The following is a 23,414-nucleotide window of genomic DNA, read 5'->3' on the forward strand; positions in this document are numbered from 1 at the left end:
AAATGACGGATTTGAATAACGATAAATGCTTTGCAAGATATTTAATTGGACATTGGATATATCTCTAGCAAATTTCTTGAGCTATTGGATAACAATTAATGGAAACTCAAGGTTTGCAAATCAACTATTTCAATAATTATAAGAAAACAAGTTTGTATGTAAAGTATACACTTTTTTTTGTTTTTGATATAAACAAGCATCTGATAATGTACAAGTTTGGTAATTATTATAAGAAAAAAACGAGAAAAAAGGACGAAAAGCAAGATTTAAGTATTGTTTATTTGAGAAATTCTTACACCTTTGCTCAAATATTATATGTTGAATGTGAATTTAGGTGTGCTTAACAAAGCTTCATGTAGGAATGCAAAGTGATTTAAATGTGCTAAAAATCTTTAAATAACCTGTGAATTAATCAAGAGTTCTTAGACAACCTTCATAGACAGTCACAAGAGTAAAAAAGTTCAAATCTTTAGCCAAAGACCCATAAAATGTAGAGTAATGATATAAGTTTACCATTCCTAAATCAATTTTACTTCTATTCACTTTAAAGGTCAAAGGTTTGAGATGAGACACAGAGCATTGCATTGGGTCTCTTGTTTATAGTCAAAATGTGTAGCTATGATTTGGACAGTTTAACAAATTACTCTGTTGATGATGAGATTGAGATATTCAGGTTCACCATTTTACAATAACATTGAAATGATTGCCTTTTTCTCATCCAATTTTCTCTCCCCATCTGAATTAGATTTGAAATCAATTTACTGAAGGAAGCCTAAGACCAAATATTTGTGGCAAAAATCGAAACAGTCCCATTTTGTTAGGACATTGGCGAGTGTGGGAGAGCAATTTAGGAAGTGTCTAACAACTCTGAGATTTGAATTGAAATTTGTTTTTGATATTGATTTTACAATAACAAATTTATGTTAGGAAGGCTGCGGAAACATATTTATTTGGTGATGTTGTCAAAGTTGAAGTCATAAACAGAATTTGTTACACCTTGGATTTCCTCACAGCAAACTTATGACAATTCATCAGTCACATGGTGACATTGCCTTAGTTTACTGCTAAGGTATAATGAAATATTCACAAGCTGCTCTGGCTGTGGGTCTGACTAGGCAGGCCTTCCTTAGGGTTGTGTCTGACTAAACAGTAGAGAAAAAGGGAATCATACTCTCCTTATCATGAAAACCTATCATCAGCTGCTTATTATTGGCCAAAACTAAGTTAGAAATGGTGTTAAGTTCACCTAATTCAAAGGGCCAAGTGAGCTAAGGGAGCTTTTCCCGGAAATTAAATGTTAAACTGAAGGTTGCAGCTCCCAAAGGAGCAAGGTAAAAAAAGGAGGAAATAGTGTATTAGGAGGCAGAACCCAAATCGGATCACTTTTTGCAAAAATAGTTTTAAATCAATAAATATGTCAACAAATCAGTTATAACAATGATGTAACTTTAGAATAGATAGCTATGTACCAATTTTTGTCTACAGTTAACAGATAATGAGTTTTTAAGTTCTAATAGCACTAGAAAACGTAACTCAAACGTCGATGTTTTGTTGACATTTTTAGAAAATGGCACGTGCGACGACTATGCATTCTGTTTTGGACTATAGGAATAAATTCTCCCTATTGAAATACTTGTTTTCATATTAATTCCAAAGGCCATCATAAAATGTTATTACGCTGACAAAAAATATATTCATTTGAAGTGTAAAATACTACAGAATTCAAGCCCTGATCCAATTTGGGTTCTGACATTCGCAAAAACCGGAACCACTGATAGGTGACGTCAGAGCGTTCTAAAAATATTTCATGTGAGCCCTGGGTGCTATTCTTTTGGTAAGAACACCCATCAATATTTTTCCTTTAATACGACCATAAATGAATATAATTCATCCTAAGAATTTTCAATGAATGAATTAAATTTGGTGATCCGATCACCTTAGTGTAATAAATAGGAGAAAGAGAAATTCATTACCAGCCTGAGATTTGAACCTGTGACCCTCCAAACTCTAGACGGATGCGCTACCAATTCAGCTACTAGATTGCTCACTAGTCCTGTTCCAGTACAAACAGGGTTTATTTTGTTTTAAGATTACTACTTCCATATGAGTGAATGGATTTTGATTTTGTTATGAAATTCCTGAAGGTGTACATATCATGGAGCTTTATTGAGTATTGGTGTTTTATTTCTTTGGGACAACATCAATTCTGAGAAAAAAAATTGAATGTTTGATGGTCCAGATGGAAGTGTGCACAGGGTCTTAATGTGGGATTGAAACCGTGGACGTATTACGCAGAGAAAACCAGCATGGTTGAGCAGGTGATACATGTCCTTTCATGATCAAGCAACCAGCTGTCTTGGTGAAAGGCATTTATATTCACTATCTACTGCACCACATTACCGTTCTATTCAATTTTCAGGTAGTGAAGTATTGGAGAAATTCAGTGAGATCCTTTTTAATGTTTGATATTGTTTTCAATTTTTCTTTTCAGTTAGAAGAACACACCAATGCAGAGTTTGGTTTTATGTTGTTAGTAGTTCCAGAAACACAAGAACTATACTGTCAGGTGAGACATTTACTGTCCTCATGAAAACTAAAAAAAAAAAATGTGCTATCATGCTAAATTTGTATAAAAGCAAAGTATTTTGTATGTTTTGATTAAAGGTAGGATCAACCCATATGGGGAATTAATGAGTATCATCTGCCCCATTAGTGTTGGGAATCGCTTGTAAATTCATACTCGATCATCACTTCCAATCAAGTGACTGATGATCGACTAATGATTGATAAAATTGAACTTAAATTCAGTAATTTAAGGTTATATTCATTTCCAAAATCTACTTTCACTTTTGTTAACGGGGAAACCCCAACGTTAGAGAATTTCACTAATAACACACAACATTCATACAACATACAATAAGTTTGTTGACAGAATCTTATAATTATTGAAAAATATGTATTTGGAAATGAAATTGATGATGTTTGCAATGTCAATTTTGCTGTGACAGCTGCATCTCATATTCAGAAATGCCACGATGGATTGGTATTCACCTGAAGACACCCCGTCAAACTTAACATTTTATTTGTAAGATAGCCCACACTTTGGACAAAGCGTTTTATTTATATCCAGCTAAGGACAAACAATACCTTCCAAACGTTTAAATCAGTAGCCCCCGGATGATCATAGAGTTTAATCTCCGGATTTTTTGTTAATACTTAAATTAGTCAAACTATAATCAATCATGGGAAACAAGGATCGATTAAACGATTTTCTGAAACAAACAACCAGACATCGACTAAATTGATTAATCGGAACAACACTATGCCCCATGCAGCTTAGACTTTCAGAATGTCATTAATAAAGGAGACAGGAGGATTCTTGTGAACCATGCAAAAAGACCTTGTGTCTTGAAGGTTGTTGTAATCTGAGTAATCTTGCATGAGGAGTTGTTAGCTCAACTGCCCAGAGGGAAAGCATGAGGAGTAGTTAGCTCGACTGCCCAGAGGGAAAGCATGAGGAGTTGTTAGCTCGACTGCCCAGAGGGAAAGCGTGAGGAGTTGTTAGCTCGACTGCCCAGAGGGAAAGCATGAGAAGTTGTTAGCTCGACTACCCTGAGGGAAAGCATGAGGAGTTGTTAGCTCGAGTGCCCAGAGGGAAAGCATTAGGAGTTGTTAGCTCGACTGGCCAGAGGGAAAGCATGAGAAGTTGTTAGCTCGACTGCCCAGAGGGAAAGCGTGAGGAGTTGTTAGCTCGACTGCCCAGAGCGAAAGCATGAGGAGTTGTTAGCTCGACTGCCCAGAGGGAAAGCAAACTTACTTTGTGCAGCATCATACGTTCTTCTGAATAATCAAGAGGCCCAGGGTTGTGATACTTGGCGAATAACTTGCTGGATTGAAGGGTTATCAAGGTTGTTCAAATGAATACCCATGATCCACTTTCAAGGCATCCTCGATACTCCAGGGGTTACGCTCACTTTCGCTCTCTGCACCCCTGCAATATGTCATAGCAAAATTGAAGGCACATGGCTAGCTATTTCATTGGTGTATGGTAAAAAAACACCCGACCAGTTGCTAGGCTTATACTTGTCCTTTAAAGATTACAAAAGAGCGACACCTGACTTCAAAGCAAGTAAGTTTTACCGTTACGTGACCGCAAGATTCTTATGATGTACATCAAAAGATCAAACTAGTCTTCTCGTCTCATCCACAAGGTACTGCACACTGAGCCTTCAATTTTGCTAAGACAAAATTCCAGGGGTGCAGAGAACAAAAGTGAGCATAACCCCTGGATATCGAGGATGTTTTCAAGGTCACAGGAGTCAAATTTGTAGTACAGAGTACACTCCGTTTTTGTGTGTTATATCTCCATAACATGAAAAATATATTCAAGTTAATCCCTAAGTATAACTATAGAGTTTAGAGAAACAATATGTAGTCTGATATGTTAGCTTGTGTTATCTGTGACATTTGTTCAATAAAGGCTTTGACCCACTTTGAAAGTCACTGATGTGAGATATGTTTGCAACCAGCATTGAATGACAAGCAAAACAACACAGGCCAATCTTGCCTCTTGTCTTTTTTATGATTAGGTGTTTTCCATTCATGCATATAAGTATTTCCTTGTGTTAACAATGACCTAGCACATTCTCTTAATTGATGCGTTGTTGAGTTGTGCTATTATATTAATTCAAAATTGATACTTGTATATTCATGCTTAGAACAGCCAATCATTAACGGGTGAGCGTGTTTGTGGTGTCCACAAGACCAATGATAGATGTGTCTAGACAGATGTAAGCCCATTGTCACACTACATGCAAAGAAAGCAATCTACGGATCCACATATACCGGCAAAACCTATTGTAATGTGATTCTGTACTGCTGTGAAGACAGAATATCACTTCAGGCTAAAATGGTTTTGATTGAAATGTGGTTTATCCGAGTGCTACATTTGTCTGGGGAAACGTTTTGATTTTGTGACATTTACATACTATTATTTGGCATTAGTTCGCCTTGACATTAAGTTTTAGTGATGTTTGAGACAAACAAAAATACAAAAGCAATGTCGGATTTTCATCAGGCAGATATTTCAGAATATGTATTCTATAATATTTTGATTGCAAAGAAATGGATTAAAAATAAAATTAGTTAAGTTCAGATTCTGTTAAAAAATGCAGTAATATAGTAGGATGGTCTTCAATCTGACGAAGCCTCAAAGACATTAAGATTTTAAATTGTTGGATGATATTGTTATTGCAACAAAACTTCATTTATTTCTTTTTTCCATATCTAGGTGATAGGGGACAAGGTTTTGGATCAAGAAATTCGGTTTCCTGTAAGTAAATCAATTTGGCAAGTTAGCTATTTAAGGCCTAGGCCATTTCACTTGATGGTCGGACACAACCCTGTTAGGACGGGGACAGACTGGATAGTGCTGTAAAGTAGACATTATGTTTGTTAATGTCTGGAGACCATACTGATTGTGTCAGTTCTGACTCCATGTGGATGCTGGCATACTGTGTTGGCTGCTCCACACATGGTCCCTTTGGATAGCCTTAGATTAAAGCAAGCCACTATATAATCAATAGAACAACAAGGAGGTAGGTGTGAATTATTGTCAGGCTGGCGATCAGAAGAATTACAACTGGGGCAAAAGATGTCAGCATCAGCAGCGAGGATTATCGCATCATCAGATGCGACAAATAAGGGGAATGTATTTGCTTGTCCAGAGAATATCTTGAGTTTGCTAGCAAAGACACGCCACTCAATCGATAGGTTTTATTGAGGTAGAGTTGTGATAATACACGAAACGTTACTCATGTCTGGCCATTCGGTGTCGCAGGAGATTGTAGGGCCTAATTCCTCCGCATCACAAATCTTCAAGGATGTCTCATTGGATTACATTTGCAAATCTGGATACAATAAAACAGAAGATTTAGACCTACTTAGAAAAGAATTTGCTGCAGATTGGTGACAGCTCTTGTTTAGCAATGACCTCTAATTGAATTGAAATGTTATAAACATCATTAGCTAGGTCATCGTTTTACATAATCATTTTTTCAGGAAGTAGATTTCAGGGAAAACAGTGATTGATTTTTCTTTATCTGAAGATTGACACCACAATTGTGTATGTTAGCTATCATTTATTATTTTGAAATACTACTTAATAAGGTAAAAAGCATTATAATTAAGCTATGTTTTGCGTTGAATAAGACCTTTTAAAATGTAAATTACTTTTCCAAATAAATGTTGAACTTTGAACAATTGACTAAATGAGGTTTAAATTCCTTGCCATGTATTTACCAATTAACGTTAGAATCACAGGAAGTGTGACTGACAACTGATTTACTACAATCGTGTTCAATGCAGTTACTATTTTCTGACAAAGTGGTAAGTTTGTGCAAAGTAACAATAACTGTTTGTCCTTGCAGGGTGTCCCATTCTAACTTGACACTTGTGTTTTTTTTACTAGAAATTTATCTCAATATTTCCGCCCTGGAAAAATATGCATGCAAACAACATTACCACTCTTTTTGAGAATATAAGCTAGAGTTAAGGAATATTTTCAGTCTGAACCGAAGATATTTTCACTTTGAATGAGTTTTTTTTTTGTATTCCTTCTACACTGTAAGTTTTTTAAAGACGTTTTTTGCTATTTATTTGCACTTGTTTAAAGAAATACTTTTACAGTTTCACAGAGTTTTTAACATTTTCATCAATGTTTTCATATACCACACTCATACATGTACTGGTATCCTTTTTTCAATTTTTGATGTTGTTTCTTGATTATTATTTTTTATAATATCTAGGTAGTGTTTTTAATACTAAATGATTGGATAAGATAGTGAAATCACAATTACTGCTACTAACTTACAAAGGTTGTTTGGTTGTCTTTATTCTGATAGTACGCACTCTGCCATTTACCGGGTACCGGTGGCCTGGTAACATAGTTTTTGACTGAAGATTAGTTGACTTGCTATCAACTTGACTGATCTTTCAGAAATATTTGTAGCCTTTTGTATCTCATGCCTATACCCAGTGATCAGCTGAAGCTGACCCTATACATTGGTGACTTCAATGGTAGGAGTTTGACAGCCTTAGGTTCTCAATTTCAAGTTTGTTAAAAAACAATTCGGTAAAAATTATCAAAATCATCTTGGAATTCACCTAACTTGCAATCCTTGTGACAATTTTAGTCAAATTATAAGAATATTTGTCTTTTACGTAGAATTTCTAATTAAGTGAGTCTCTATCTTTGAAAAATAAGATTTATGAAGTCTCAGTTTGGATTATCATTGCCCTGTTTGAGATATTTGTCTAACAGTTATTTACTATCAAACTTGTTACCTATCTCAGGGCTGGGACGTCTTGACATATTTCTTATCAATTATTTATCTCGTCATTATAAACTTTGCTAATAATCATTGCCCATATTAATTGATATAACCTGTTTGATTTTTTTCTCTCTCACTTTTACTTATATGTTAGCACAATTTGTTCCTACATTTCTTTGTGGACGTTGCAGTGCATGGTGTTTGGAATTTTTCTAATTCCTGGTTTCTGTATTTACTTTGTTCAAAACATGAATGCATATATGACTGATTTTATAACGGTAACACATTTTTTAGAAGTGATTGAATAACAATAGAAATAAAAAAATGTTTGCAGTAAGAGTTTTTTCAGGTTCTTTCAAATATATAACTACAAACACGTTACAGGCAGTCTTTGTCAGAAATTAAGAGAGTATTTTAGACCAAGTTAAAATAAAACGAGACTTTATATCTATAAAGCGTTACAGTTTACAGTTTTGAGTGTGACAGAGAAAATGATATTGTGACGAAGACTTTATTTTAAATTATAAATTCACCTTTCTGATTGTTCAAAAAAGAGTTTTCACTTCAACTCAAAATATGAATTTGGAGTAATGATTTTTTTTTTCGGGAAAATGTCCAGGAGAAATTTTTTGCTTTAAATCAAAATAATAATTGCCTTCAGCAATGAAATATTTTCAAGAAAATATCCAGGAGAAATTTGCAACTTTCTTTGAAAAGTAGGCAAGGATTTTCAATCTGTCTTGTCAAAATGTATCCCTTAAAAGACAAAATTGCCATGCATACATAGACCTAGTAAGTGAACATTGAAAAACCAGAATAAAAAAACACACCTTTTTCCATCGAAATATATTTTCATTTCATTAATATATCATCATACCTTCTGCATTTTCATAATTTTGATGAAAAAGTGATAACAATATAGAAATCCTAATGCATGTTCTTACTCATTAGCTTCTATGAAGTTGGATCTGATTTGATATTTGTAGGCAGTTTGTCTAGATATAAATCAGGTTTGCTAGATATGTCCTCTAATGTGTTATGTTCAATTAAGACTACTACATATATCATTATAAAAAGGTGCCGACATTAATTCAGATTAAATTTTGAAGTTCAATTCTTGATAAATAACACTAATTCTATGATCTCTCTCAAGCCATTTGTCTTTCGTAAGTTCCTTTACATTAATTTAAATCATTTATCTTGTACTTGGGGGGGAAAGGATTGCAGGAGACAATGTTGGAATTTTTAGAGCCACTTACAATTTACATTATATATTGCTTTGAATGGCTGCTTCATTAACTTTAATTTGAGTCCTAATGATTTGGTCTGATATATATTAATCCTTGAATCCTTTGATGGAACAGTCCAGATCATTTAACTGCTTTCGATACATTTATAAAAGTGAATAAATCAATAAGTCCATTTCCTGATCTGACGGAAGTTTTAGATCAATATGTTTTTTAAGCCTGGTTGTCATTGGAAGTTTATTGACATAAGCCGAATGATTTGTTCCTGTTTTCAGGCTTAAACATTCAGGCTTGTTAATCATTTTATGTATTTCAGGGTGAAACTAGTCCATTCTCTGCTGTTCTGGAAAGTAAGGATCCTTTGCGACTAGAGAACATAACTGAGGTAAGTAATTAACATGTCTGTCACACTATATTATCATGTACTACAATTGTCTAACGTACCACATTATCAGACATTCCTAATATCCGTCTAATTGTATTTACATTTTGTTATTAAATAATCTCTTGGAATAACCAGTGGCTGTTAATGTATTATGGTGGAATATGTAATAAGGATATATGAATATAATATCTTTAGAATCAGAGTTACATCTAGATGAAAGTAGCTTGTCATAGATATTATATGTAAGAGTTCTGTTTCTGGCAGTATAACATAGAATTTATATATTTTAAAAAAAAAATGGGTATTATGAGCAAGTTGATTTATTGTAGGGAAATATTTGGCTAGTATTGAGTCGTATATGCTCACTTATATAGGAGCATTGTACATGCATGCCTTGTAACAATTGGATAGGAGCTAATGGTCCTGGAATTGTCTGTACGTCTGAGCAGCTTCTATTTTTGTTGCATTATCAGTGCCGGATACTGCTGTTACTTGAGTCTCCTATCTGCTAATGGAGATGTGAGCTGTAATCGGGTGTAAAAGACAACTATTTAAGGCTCTTAAAACACCGATCATATAAGGGGATCAAGATTTGTCTGGTCTAACGTATATAGAAACAATTTGTATAATTTTACAGTCAGCCTTATTACCAAGTATCTTTGGAGATGTACACTATGTCTCTGATATGAGTTCATGGGCATTTAGATATGTTTTGTATGAGAAAAAATGTGTGGTCTGTCCTCAAGGTCTGTCTCTCTTGGCTGGTGGCAGTGACTTATAATTGAGTTGTACTAATCAGCTACGGTCTTACTGTCATCCTTTTCCTCTATACCCACTCATGGAGATGACCTTTAACAATTGAATTGAGGATCAAATTCATTGAGATTGAAATTGATTTTGCTCTATTTTTACAATCATTGGCTATGTTATCCAATATCATCAAAGTGGTGCCCTTGGCTTTATATTTCAAACCTTGAAAATGATACAGCTGAAGCTTTTTGTCTGTTAAACCTTGTTTTAAGTATCTTATCCTGAAGTCTGGTAAATCAATAACAGACATCCTTTTTCTCAGCCATACAAGTTATGTCCCAAATGTTTGGAACTCCAGACCTGTAAAAGGAATTCCATCAGTGTACTTTGGTGTCATACTCACATATGTGTAATCTTGACAGTATAAGACCACTTTGTTTTCTGTAAGTTTTTATTGTGTACAGCAACCTTGTTTGTTGTTGACAGTAAGACAGAGTTGTAACAGATTATTTGTTCGTTTTGACAGTAAATCAGAGTGACCTTGTAATTGTAGACAGTAAGTCACAGTGGCCTTGTTTGTTGTTGACAGTAAATCACAGTGACCTTGTTTGTTGTTGACAGTAAGTCACAGTGGCTTTGTTTGTTGTTGACAGTAAATCAGAGTGACCTTGTAATTGTTGACAGTAAGTCACAGTGACCTTGTTTGTTGATGACAGTAAATCAGAGTTACCTTGTAATTGTAGGCAGTAAGTCACAGTGGCTTTGTTTGTTTTTGACAGTAAATCAGAGTGTCGTTGTAATTGTAGACAGGAAGTCACAGTGGCTTTGCTTGTTGTTGACAGTAATTCACAGTTACCTTGTTTGTTGTTCACAGTAAGTCACAGTCGCTTTGTTTGTTGTTGAAAGTAAGTCACAGTGGTTTTGTTTGTTGTTGAAAGTAAGTCACAGTGAGCTTGTAATTGTAGACAGGAAGTCACAGTGGCTTTGTTAGTTGTTGAAAGTAAGTCACAGTGACCTTGTTTGTTGTTGACAGTAAGTCACAGTCGCTTTGTTTGTTGTTGACAGTAAATCAGAGTGACCTTGTAATTGTAGACAGTAAGTCACAGTGGCTTTGTTTGTTGTTGACAGTAAGTCACAGTGACCTTGTTTGTTGTTGACAGTAAGTCACAGTGGCTTTGTTAGTTGTTGACAGTAAGTCACAGTGACCTTGTAATTGTAGACAATAAGTCACAGTGACCTTGTAATTGTTGACATTAAGTCACAGTGACATTGTTTGTTGTTGACAATAAGTCACAGTGACCTTGTTTGTTATTGACAGTAAGTCAGAGTGACCTTGTATGTTGTTAACTGTAAGTCACAGTGACCTTGTTTGTTGTTGACAGTAACACACAATGACATTGTTTGTTGTTGACAGTAAGTCACAGCGACATTGTTTGTTGTTGACAGTAAGTCACAGTGACATTGTTTGTTGTTGACAGTAAGTCACAGTCGCTTTGTTTGTTGTTGACAGTAAGTCACAGTGACCTTGTTTGTTGACAGTAAGTCACAGTGACCTTGTTTGTTGACACTAAGTCACAGTGACCTTGTTTGTTGATGACACTAAGTCACTGTGACCTTGTTTGTTGATGACAGTAAGTCACAGTGACCTTGTTTGTTGTTGACAGTAAGTCACAGTGACCTTGTAATTGTAGACAGTAAGTCACAGTGACCTTGTAATTGTAGACAGTAAGTCACAGTGGCTTTGTTTGTTGTAGACAGTAAGTCACAGTGACCTTGTTTGTTGTTGATAGTAAGTCACATTGACCTTGTTTGTTGTTGACAATAAGTCACAGTGACCTTGTTTGTTGTTGACAGTAACACACAGTGACCTTGTTTGTTGATGACAGTACGTCACAGTGACCTTGTTTGTTGTTGACAGTAACACACAGTGACCTTGTTTGTTGATGACAGTACGTCACAGTGACCTTGTTTGTTGTTGACAGTAACACACAGTGACATTGATTGTTGTTGACAGTAAGTTAACACTGACCTTGTTTGTTGTTGACAGTAAGTCACAGTGACCTTGTAATTGTTGACAGTAAGTCACAGTGACCTTGTTTGTGGTTGACAGTAAGTCACAGTGACCTTGTTTGTTGATAGTAAGTCACAGTGACATTGATTGTTGTTGACAGAAAGTCAACACTGACCTTGTTTGTTGTTGACAGTAAGTCACAGTGACCTTGTTTGTTGATAGTAAGTCACAGTGACATTGATTGTTGTTGACAGTAAGTCAACACTGACCTTGTTTGTTGTTGACAGTAAGTCACAGTGACCTTGTAATTGTTGACAGTAAGTCACAGTGACCTTGTTTGTTGTTGATAGTAAGTCACATTGACCTTGTTTGTTGTTGACAATAAGTCACAGTGACCTTGTTTGTTGATGACAGTAAGTCACTGTGACCTTGTTTGTTGATGACAGTAAGTCACAGTGACCTTGTTTGTTGACAGTATGTCACAGTGACCTTGTTTGTTGTTGATAGTAAGTCGCATTGACCTTGTTTGTTGTTGACAATAAGTCACAGTGGCCTTGTTTGTTGATGACAGTAAGTCACAGTGCCCTTGTAATTGTTGACAGTAAGTCACAGTCAACTTGTTTGTTGTTGATAGTAAGTCACAGTGACCTTGTTTGTTGTTTACAGTAACACACAGTTACCTTGTTTGTTGATGACAGTAAGTCACAGTGCCCTTGTAATTGTTGACAGTAAGTCACAGTGACATTGTTGTTGACAGCAAGTCACAGGGACCTTGTTTGTTATTTACAATAAGTCAACAGTGACCTTGTTTGTTGTTGACAGGAAGTCACAGTGACCTTGTTTGTTGTTGATCGTAAGTCACATTGACCTTGTTTGTTGTTGACAATAAGTCACAGTGGCCTTGTTTGTTGATGACAGTAAGTCACAGTGACCTTGTTTGTTATTTACAATATGTCAACAGTGACCTTGTTTGTTGTTGACAGTTAGTCACAGTGACATTGTTTGTTGATGACAGTAAGTCACAGTGCCCTTGTTTGTTGTTGACAGTAAGTCACAGCCACCTTGTTTGTTGTTGACAGTAAGTCACAGTGACCTTGTTTGTTGATGACAGTAAGTCAGAGTTGTAACAGCTTGTTTGTTTGTTGTAGGACAAGAAGAAGGAGATGGAAGTCCTGCTAGGGAGGAGTCTTCAGTCCTTGATGTGTGTCCCTGTCACCAGTCGCAACTACGATGGACTTGTCGCAATTGCATGTGTTGCCAACAAGTTTGGCACAGACAGGTCAGACATCTAAAAGTTAAAACACACACTTAGACAGATGGATTGTTACACCCAGAGTGAATGCTGCTAGGGTTATGTAGAGATTTCACACTAGGACATATCTCCAGCTAATAAACCTGTGGTTTATTTATTTCATGGTTACCCTGTATCATTTACTTGTCTGGTAGATGGTACTGGGTGATTGACTTGGTAATGTAACCTGGATTGTCAAGCTTTACTAACTTAAAAAAATCATCGAACTACAAGAAATCATGATTATTTTACAATAAGGTGCTGTGTTGTTATGACAGTGGTTCTATACTTTGTCGTTGTAATAGCCTGGCTAAGTCAACAGAATTATTCAAACAGACATCGTGGGATAAAAAGGGGTCAAAATACATATTTGCTTACATATAACATTTATTTTGGATCATTAACCATTATATATTTTGTTCACAGTTTTACCAGTGAAGACCTTCAGACGATACAGACCTGTTTTAAATACACTGCCGCCATCTTAACTAATACTTTAGCATTCCAAAATGAACGAAAACTAAAAAAACAAACACAGGTACTGTCATTTTTCATGTTTGATTCATTATATTATGCATGTATCTATGACAACTCAATAACAAAGTTGAACTTTTTTTTCTTCAGGAAAAAATTAAAGTTGATAAACTCGTAATTTATCAAATAACCATTCATCAATAAGAAACCAAAATTAAGTAACAAATCTAATTTCTGTGAAGAATTTATTTACTGGTTGAAATGATACCTTAACTGGGTAATGATATTTCTAACTGTTATGATGGGTATTGAAACTGTGACATTTGTATTTGTAACAGGCCATGTTGGAGGTAGCAAAGAACCTATTTACCCACCTAGGTGAGTTATCCTCAATCCACTGCAGGGGTCTGGACGACTTTCCTGTCCTACCTAGTAATGGGGTTGGGGTCAATGTCAGGGGGTACTCGTACGCCGACTATTTGAAACAAGAACAGGATTACCTTGCCACCAGGTGTTGCCCTCAAGGGGGAGCAACTTCACTCCAACACAACAACTCAGCCAGAATATCAGCTAGAAATATCAACAAAGAGATTCAACAACGTGGAATATTGGCTGAAAAATTGACTGGGTGTTTTGATTTTGATTACATAGGTCATATGTCTCACGAAAAGGTTAAAGGTTACCAAGTTCACCCAAAAATTAAATCCCCAGAACATAAACAGGTGAGGAAGGCCAATGACAAAGTCAGTCCTCAGAAGGAGAGTGTGTCGCCCTACAAACTACCTGAGGGAAGACGACAAGACATGACTAATCTAGAAGATGCTGTTGATGATGAGTTACTGTTACCAGCCATTGATTCACTTGTTCCTTGTAGAATGTCTGATGTGTCTCCTTCAGAATTTGTCCTGTTGAACGTTTCCAGAACGCGATTCAGGGCTGGAGAAGAGATCCCTGACCAGTATCCCCCGTCTGACACTAGCCTTTGTAGCACTGACTTCCAATATTATGTCCGGGAATGCTGGACTAGTCAAGATGGTGACAATTGCATTGAGAATACTCAATCTGCCACCCACCACTCTGCAGACCACCTTGGAACTGGACTTCTGTGCAGTGGGGCCATTCCAGGTTCTGAAGTAGATGAAGAGGACATCAAAGACGGTGGTGCCTCATCCAATACTTCAAGTATTTATACTCTAGCTGAGTTGACTAGAGATGTCACAGAGGATAAAAATTATGAAAATATCTCCAAAGATTCCCTCTTAAAAGATGTAGCAAACACAGAATGTATCCAAGGGGGATTACTTTACCAAACGGTGGTCGGGGCTTTCAGGGATGCTGGTAATGATACAGCTGTTTTCCCCGAGTGTGTGGATGTGACTGATACATCCCTCAAACAGCTAGATAGTGCTTCTGCTGCTCTCGACACTACTCTAACTGTACAGACAGGGTATAAACCTGAGCAGTGTTCAGAGTTTGATTTCAGCAGTAACTCAGGTCCCAAGTCAGATGCTCCAGTTCCTGCAAATTCTGTTTCCACCTCTCCTGTTTCAAGCTCACCAGACTCAGCCTCTCCAGCCAGCCAGTATGTCCCCAGTGAAAACTCCTCAGAGATGTTTACCTGCGTTGAGTTTGAAGCCTCAGATTTGAATGGTGATGTAAATGAATTTAGCTCAGGTTCTGACGTAGAAGACATTGCCCTGGATTGTCCTCAGCTGTCTTTCCATGATGCTTGGTCAGGTAGCAGTGAAAAGGTCAAGGTTTGCCGTTCCCTGCCTCTCAATTCACAGATGCATGCTGTTGAGGGATATGAAACAGATTTAAGCAAAATTCTTGACGCACCAATATCTAATCCCAGGTTCTCCACAAGTGACCCTGCCATTCATCGTTTTGTGCCAGAGAATGAATTCCTAGAAAGCAAGCCTAATTTGAACTATGCTTTTTGCCAAGGAAGTTCTACAGATTCAGTAGTATCAGCAGGCTCCAGGAAGAGACAGGTACTTACCTCCACCCTCGGTCTGGTCAGTAGTCTTGACCAAATTGGAATAAGTCCATCACAGTCTGGCCTGTGTGACCATACCATTATTGTAGAGGACACAGAATCCAGAGTCAGCCATACCTACATCATCCCCTCTGACTCTCTGACATCCAACTCATCTGAGGATCTGCCCTTGGGGTCAGGTGACTCCACCCAAGGGCCCTCCTGCCCATGTCTTGGCCCCTCCAGGACTGCTCAAAATAACAAAAGTATGATTGATATGATTAAATTACAGCCCCCCAGCACCGAGGCTTTGCCCATCACAAAAAGTAGGTCAGCGTGTTTGGTTCAGCCGATGTGTTACATTTACACCCATGTTGGAGTTACATGTGTGGAGTTTCTTCAGGCTAAACCTTATACAAGACAAGTGCTCTTTTAGTAATGACTTAACTCAACCAACCTCAAACAAACTTAATCTTATCTCTTTTTGGAAAATCTCCGAGTGAAAACAGGTATCTAAAAGAGGATGGTAGTGTCAATGCCTTGTCTTTTGTATCAGGAATTGTCTATTGTATAAATTCAGAAGGGTTTGTTACATTGGATTTTTACTTTTTCTTTAAGTATTTTATTGTTATTTTGTATTCTTCAAGTTATATTTGAGTTCAGTTATTGTTTTTTAAATGTGATATTAAACAGTTCAATTTCTTTCCTCTGCATGAATTTTAGTAATAACTAGGTCTCCAGGCATCTATTCTCATGCCTTGATTTTAATGTTTTCACTGTGTGTATGGTACTTATGAAACAGAAATGTTTCTTCAATATGTTGATTGTTTAATGTTATAACAAAAAGACATTTTCACATACATATATCTCATGTTCATATTGTTGTACCTTGTTATACTTTTAAAATTTCTATACATTTGATCGAATGAAAAATCATTTAAAACAAAAGAGATACATTCAGTATTTCCCATCTACAATGTAGTTATAAAATTGAGAGAGAACTATTGATTATGTGTTTATAAACAGATAAGTTTTATGACAGCTTTTGAACACTGCATTGATCTTGTCCTAATTTTCCTTGCAGATGACTTAACAAAACTTCTACGGGAGATTATGCAAGAAGCTAGGAATCTAACACAAGCCGAGAGGTGAGAAGCCAGCAGGAGTGATATGGCATTTTCCTTCTTAACTAGGATTAAGTTGAGCATGGGATCAATGAAGGCATATTTTACAGTACTTAACGGCATTAAGTTCATCACCGCCAATACATCATCAATTCCACAGTAGGATCCCATGGTATCTGATTTTAATCCCAAGTGTCGGGTTGATGAAATTTCAGCTTAGATAGGGACTCAAGCTGATTCGTGTGAAGAGTTTTCTGGTACAATTCCTGTCTGATTTACTTACACAGGTTGTGTCCCCCTATGTGTTTTCATGAAGAATTTAATATTTGTGCAGTGAAGATTTTGCAGAAAAGAGGAAGGTTAATTGTGTCAGTTATTTAAATTTCTATCATGTGACTCTCAGTTGACACGTTTACAATACAATCTGAACGGCAAGGTATGGACTGGTCGATAGGTTGAAATCAGGTGTGATGAGCAACATATAATAACCTTGTCTTATTGCAGACATACATTTGATTAAAGTGACCTGGTCCAGACACCATGAAATGATCTAAAGTCTAGATCTATAGGCCTGATCTTATCCCACTAGCAAGTTTACATATGTATGTGAAGGCTTCCTGCTGACCAGCAGAGCTCGAATATTTCAAACCAGCAGTACCACAAATGTTCCTTAACCCCTGGAATGTCCTTAAATTAAGTTTAAGCATATTAAGAGAAAGAGGTCTTATTCAATCTTAAGATGATTTAACATTTTGAGACGCGTGATTTAGTGTCTCGGGTTATGAGTTGTTATTTGTAATTTGTGGTTACAAGAGATGTGTTTATGGGATATTTTCTTACAAGTGATATGTTGTGTTTTGTAGGTGCTCTGTATTCCTGATAGATGAGGAGACAGAAGAACTAGTTGCCAAAGTGTTTGATGGAATAACCACCAATGACAAGGAGGTAATGATATTGTCTGTATAGCCCACCTTACACCTTCAGCCTAGTGTACGTTGTTTGACATGGTAATAAGTGAGCTACCTACTGCATAGCCCACCTTACCCCTTCAGCCTATTGTATGTTGTTTGACATGGTAATAAGTGAGCTACCTACTGTATAGCCCACCTTACCCCTTCAGCCTAGTGTACGTTGTTTGACATGGTAATAAGTGAGCTACCTACTGCAAAGCCCACCTTACACCTTCAGCCTAGTGTACGTTGTTTGACATGGTAATAAGTGTGCTACCTACTGTATAGCACACCTTACCCCTTCATCCTAGTGTACGTTGTTGGACATGGTAATAAGTGAGCTACCTACTGCAAAGCCCACCTTACCCCTTCAGCCTAGTGTACGTTGTTGGACATGGTAATAAGTGAGCTACCTACTGTATAGCCCACCTTACCCCTTCAGCCTAGTGTACGTTGTTGGACCTGGTAATAAGTGTGCTACCTACTGTATAGCCCACCTTCCACCTTCAGCCTATTGTACGTTGTTTGACATGGTAATAATTGTGCTACCTACAGTATAGCCCACCTTACACCTTCAGGCTAGTGTACGTTGTTTGACATGGTAATAAGTGTGCTACCTACTGTATAGACCACCTTACACCTTCAGCCTATTGTACGTTGTTGGACATGGTAATAAGTGGGCGACCTACTGTATAGCCCGCCTTACACCTTCAGCCTATTGTACGTTGTTTGACATGGTAATAAGTGGGCGACCTACTGTATAGCCCACCTTACACCTTCAGCCTATTGTACATTGTTGAACATGTTAATAAGTGTGCTACCTACTGTTTAGCCCACCTTACACCTTCAGCCTAGTGTACGTTATTGGACATGGTAATAATTGAGATACCTACTGTAAAGCCCACCTTACACCTTCAGCCTATTGTACGTTGTTGGACATGGTAATAAGAGGGCTACCTACTGTATAGCCCACCTTACACCTTCAGCCTATTGTACGTTGTTGGACATGGTAATAAGAGTGCTACCTACTGTATAGCCCACCTTACACCTTCAGCCTATTGTACGTTGTTGGACATGGTAATAAGAGGGCTACCTACTGTATAGCCCACCTTACACCTTCAGCCTATTGTACGTTGTTGGACATGGTAATAAGAGTGCTACCTACTGTATAGCCCACCTTACACCTTCAGCCTATTGTACGTTGTTGGACATGGTAATAAGAGGGCTACCTACTGTATAGCCCACCTTACACCTTCAGCCTATTGTACGTTGTTGGACATGGTAATAAGAGTGCTACCTACTGTATAGCCCACCTTACACCTTCAGCCTATTGTACGTGTTGGACATGGTAATAAGAGGGCTACCTACTGTATAGCCCACCTTACACCTTCAGCCTATTGTACGTGTTGGACATGGTAATAATTGTGCTACCTACTGTATAGCCCACCTTACACCTTCAGCCTATTGTACGTGTTGGACATGGTAATAAGTGTGCTACCTACTGTATAGCCCACCTTACCCCTTCAGCCTATTGTATGTTGTTGGACATGGTAATTAGTGGGCTACCTACTGTATAGCCCACCTTACACCTTCAGCCTAGTGTACGTTGTTGGACATGGTAATAAGTGAGATACCTACTGTATAGCCCACCTTACACCTTCCGGCTAGTGTACGTTGTTTGACATGGTAATAAGTGTGCTACCTAATGTATAGCCCACCTTACACCTTCAGCCTAGTGTACGTTGTCGGACATGGTAATAAGTGAGATACCTACTGTATAGCCCACCTTACACCTTCAGGCTAGTGTACGTTGTTTGACATGGTAATAAGAGGGCTACCTACTGTATAGCCCACCTTACACCTTCAGCCTATTGTACTTGTTGGACATGGTAATAAGAGGGCTACCTACTGTATAGCCCACCTTACACCTTCAGCCTATTGTACTTGTTGGACATGGTAATAAGAGGGCTACCTACTGTATAGCCCACCTTACACCTTCAGCCTATTGTACTTGTTGGACATGGTAATAAGAGGGCTACCTACTGTATAGCCCACCTTACACCTTCAGCCTATTGTACTTGTTGGACATGGTAATAAGAGGGCTACCTACTGTATAGCCCACCTTACACCTTCAGCCTATTGTACGTGTTGGACATGGTAATAAGAGGGCTACCTACTGTATAGCCCACCTTACACCTTCAGCCTATTGTACGTGTTGGACATGGTAATAAGAGGGCTACCTACTGTATAGCCCACCTTACACCTTCAGCCTATTGTACGTGTTGGACATGGTAATAAGAGGGCTACCTACTGTATAGCCCACCTTACACCTTCAGCCTATTGTACGTGTTGGACATGGTAATAAGAGGGCTACCTACTGTATAGCCCACCTTACACCTTCAGCCTATTGTACGTGTTGGACATAGTAATAAGAGGGCTACCTACTGTATAGCCCACCTTACACCTTCAGCCTATTGTACGTGTTGGACATGGTAATAAGAGGGCTACCTACTGTATAGCCCACCTTACACCTTCAGCCTATTGTACGTTGTTGGACATGGTAATTAGTGAGCTACCTACTGTATAGCCCACCTTACCCCTTCAGCCTATTGTACGTTGTTGGACATGGTAATTAGTGGACTACCTACTGTATAGCCCACCTTACCCCTTCAGCCTAGTGTACGTGTTGGACATGGTAATTAGTGAGCTACCTACTGAGCCACTAAACCGTCAATGTATTGGAGGATAACTGATCTTTCTTTCACAGTTCAGCAATTCATCTATAAATATATTTGAAAACTGACTGGGATGATTTATTTCAGGTTCAGTCGGAGATCCGAATGCCAATTATTCAGGGAATAGCAGGACATGTAGCTACAACAGGTCAGTCCACTTACATACTTGGAGTTGCAGAAAATGCCTGCTGTATTGACTATTCATGATCATAAGAAGCTATTAATTGTATAATGTGGGGTGGCATGCAGATTTAGATGTTTTCTTCAGCGTCCTCTTCTTAGAAGATATTGAAGAAACAAAATTTGATCTTTTACACACATGGCAGTAATTGAGATTTTGTAATGTTTTTGTCTTTCGCATGTTATCCAACATATTTTCATACTGGACCACCAACCATTTATCCATTTGCCCAACTGTTTGGTCCTGTTTAACTTTTTGTGTTGATGGTCTGTCAAAAAACATATTTTACCAATCAAACAAGACTTCAGCAACTTTATAGGTCAGATGAATACCATTATCTATGTTTTATTTACAGGAAAACTTCTAAATATCAAAGATGCCTACTCACATCCCATGTTTTACAGAGGCATTGATGACTCAACAGGGTTTAGAACCAGGTACATCCTGTATTTTATACCAATTTCAAACTTTCAGGAAAGAAAATATAAGGAATATTTGTTTTCTTATAATTGAGATAACAATAAATGTATTTAGAAGAAGAATGTTAAGATCATTGCCAATATGATATTGGATTTTTCTCCAAGTATTACATGTCTGATCTATGGTAAAAATAATAGAAGCATGAAATCCTGGATTATTGCTGTGATTGTTAAAATTTTGCGTACTCTGTATGACCAAATATTGATTGACTCACAAAAATAAGATTGCTTTATCTTTGACAATTCCAAATTTGAATTATAAGTGTAATAAAATACATTTGGCCTGAACAAAATTGGTGATTGCCACTTATGAATGAGGATGTGCTTCATTGTTTCAATTAATTCTTTTCAGAAACATACTGTGCTTCCCCATCAAGAACGAAGCAGGCAACGTGTTAGGAGTAGCCCAGCTATGTAACAAGAAGACAGGGCCATTCTTCACCGTTTTTGATGAAGATGTTGCATCAGCATTTGCTGTCTACTGCTGCATCAGCATCAGCCATGTAAGTCTTATCACTCACTTTATAACCATATCTATAGTGGTCCATAGTTCTGTGATGGTGACTAAGTAAAACCATATCTATAGTGGTCCATAGTTCTGTGATGGTGACTAAGTAAAACCATATCTATAGTGGTCCATAGTCCTGTGATGGTGACTAAGTAAAACCATATCTATAGTGGTCCATAGTCCTGTGATGGTGACTAAGTAAAACCATATCTATAATGATCCATAGTCATGTAATGGTGACTAAGTAAAACCATATCTATAATGATCCATAGTCCTGTGATGGTGACTAAGTAAAACCATATCTATAATGGTCCGTAGTTCTGTGATGGTGACTAAGTAAAATCATATCTATAATGATCCATAGTCATGTGATGATGACTAAGTCAAACAATATCTATAATGATCCATAGTCATGTGATGATGACTAAGTCAAACCATATCTATAATGGTCCGTAGTCCTGTGATGGTGACTAAGTCAAACCATATCTATAGTGGTCCATTGTCCTGTGATGGTGACTAAAACCATATCTATAGTGGTCCATTGTCCTGTGATGGTGACTAAGTAAAACCATATCTATAATGGTCCATTGTCCTGTGATGGTCACACTAAGTAAAACTATATCTATAGTGGTCCATAGTTCTGTGATGGTGACTAAGTCAAACCATATCTATAGTGGTCCATAGTTCTGTGATGGTGACTAAGTAAAACCATATCTATAGTGGTCCATAGTCCTGTGATGGTGACTAAGTAAAACCATATCTATAGTGGTCCATTGTCCTGTGATGGTGACTAAGTAAAAACATGTCTATAGTGGTCCATAGTCCTGTGATGGTGACTAAAACCATATCTATAGTGGTCCATAGTCCTGTGATGGTGACTAAGTAAAACTATATCTATAGTGGTCAATAGTCCTGTGATGGTGACTAAGTAAAACCATATCTATAGTGGTCAATAGTCATGTGATGGTCACTAAGTAAAACCATATCTATAGTGGTCAATAGTCATGTGATGGTGAATAAGTAAAACCATATCTATAGTGGTCCATGGTCCTGTGATGGTGACTAAGTAAAACTATATCTATAGCGGTCAATAGTCCTGTGATGGTGACTAAGTAAAACTATATCTATAGTGGTCCATAGTTCTGTGATGGTGACTAAAACCATATCTATAGTGGTCCATTGTCCTGTGGTGGTGACTAAAACCATATATATAATGGTCCCTAGTTCTGTGATGGTGACTAAGTAAACCCATATCTATAGTGGTCCATTGTCCTGTGGTGGTGACTAAAACCATATATATAATGGTCCATAGTTCTGTGATGGTGACTAAGTCAAACCATATCTATAGTGGTCCATAGTCCTGTGATGGTGACTAATTAAAACCATATCTATAGTGGTCAATAGTCATGTGATGGTGACTAAGTAAAACCATATCTATAGTGGTCCATAGTCCTGTGATGGTCACACTAAGTAAAACTATATCTATAGTGGTCCATAGTCCTGTGATGGTGACTAAGTTAAACCATATCTATAGTGGTCCATTGTCCTGTGATGGTCACACTAAGTAAAACCATATCTATAGTGGTCCATAGTCCTGTGATGGTGACTAATTAAAACCATATCTATAGTGGTCAATAGTCATGTGATGGTGAATAAGTAAAACCATATCTATAGTGGTCCATAGTCCTGTGATGGTGACTTAAACCATATTTGTAATGGTCCATAGTTCTGTGATGGTGACTAAATAAAACCATATCTATAATGGTCCATAGTCCTGTGATGGTGACTAAGTAAAAGCAGCCCTATGATTGGTTTGACCGGTGTGTCATGACCCTGTTTTATATTTGGTCTGACTGGTATCGAGTCATTCTTATCCTATAATTCAAGTGTCTCCTTGCACGCTAGGTCTGACCAGCGTGTCTCGTCGCAGTATCACATGATCGGTCATACCTATGGGTTGTCTCAGCTGT

General features: G+C 37.4%; 1 protein-coding gene across 4 annotated transcripts in view; it reads left to right on the top strand.

Annotated features, from left to right (window-relative positions):
* LOC110455963 (cGMP-dependent 3',5'-cyclic phosphodiesterase-like) overlaps positions 1–23,414 on the top strand; it is a 152,284-nt gene that overhangs the window by 107,493 nt on the left and 21,377 nt on the right. For 2 of the 4 annotated variants that reach the window (XM_021506434.1, XM_021506435.1), the window contains exons 9-20: positions 2,492–2,566; positions 5,291–5,332; positions 6,367–6,387; positions 8,895–8,963; positions 12,873–13,003; positions 13,442–13,553; positions 13,828–15,793; positions 16,552–16,615; positions 17,455–17,536; positions 20,364–20,424; positions 20,813–20,894; positions 21,289–21,439. In XM_021506434.1, the coding sequence (XP_021362109.1) occupies positions 2,492–2,566; positions 5,291–5,332; positions 6,367–6,387; positions 8,895–8,963; positions 12,873–13,003; positions 13,442–13,553; positions 13,828–15,793; positions 16,552–16,615; positions 17,455–17,536; positions 20,364–20,424; positions 20,813–20,894; positions 21,289–21,439 (2,856 nt within the window). The remainder of the gene's footprint in view (positions 1–2,491; positions 2,567–5,290; positions 5,333–6,366; positions 6,388–8,894; positions 8,964–12,872; positions 13,004–13,441; positions 13,554–13,827; positions 15,794–16,551; positions 16,616–17,454; positions 17,537–20,363; positions 20,425–20,812; positions 20,895–21,288; positions 21,440–23,414) is intronic. The other 2 variants (XM_021506436.1, XM_021506437.1) reach the window with 2 other exon arrangements.

This window comes from Mizuhopecten yessoensis, unplaced genomic scaffold, assembly GCF_002113885.1.
Source record: "Mizuhopecten yessoensis strain PY_sf001 unplaced genomic scaffold, ASM211388v2 scaffold8447, whole genome shotgun sequence".
NCBI lineage: Eukaryota > Metazoa > Mollusca > Bivalvia > Pectinida > Pectinidae > Mizuhopecten > Mizuhopecten yessoensis.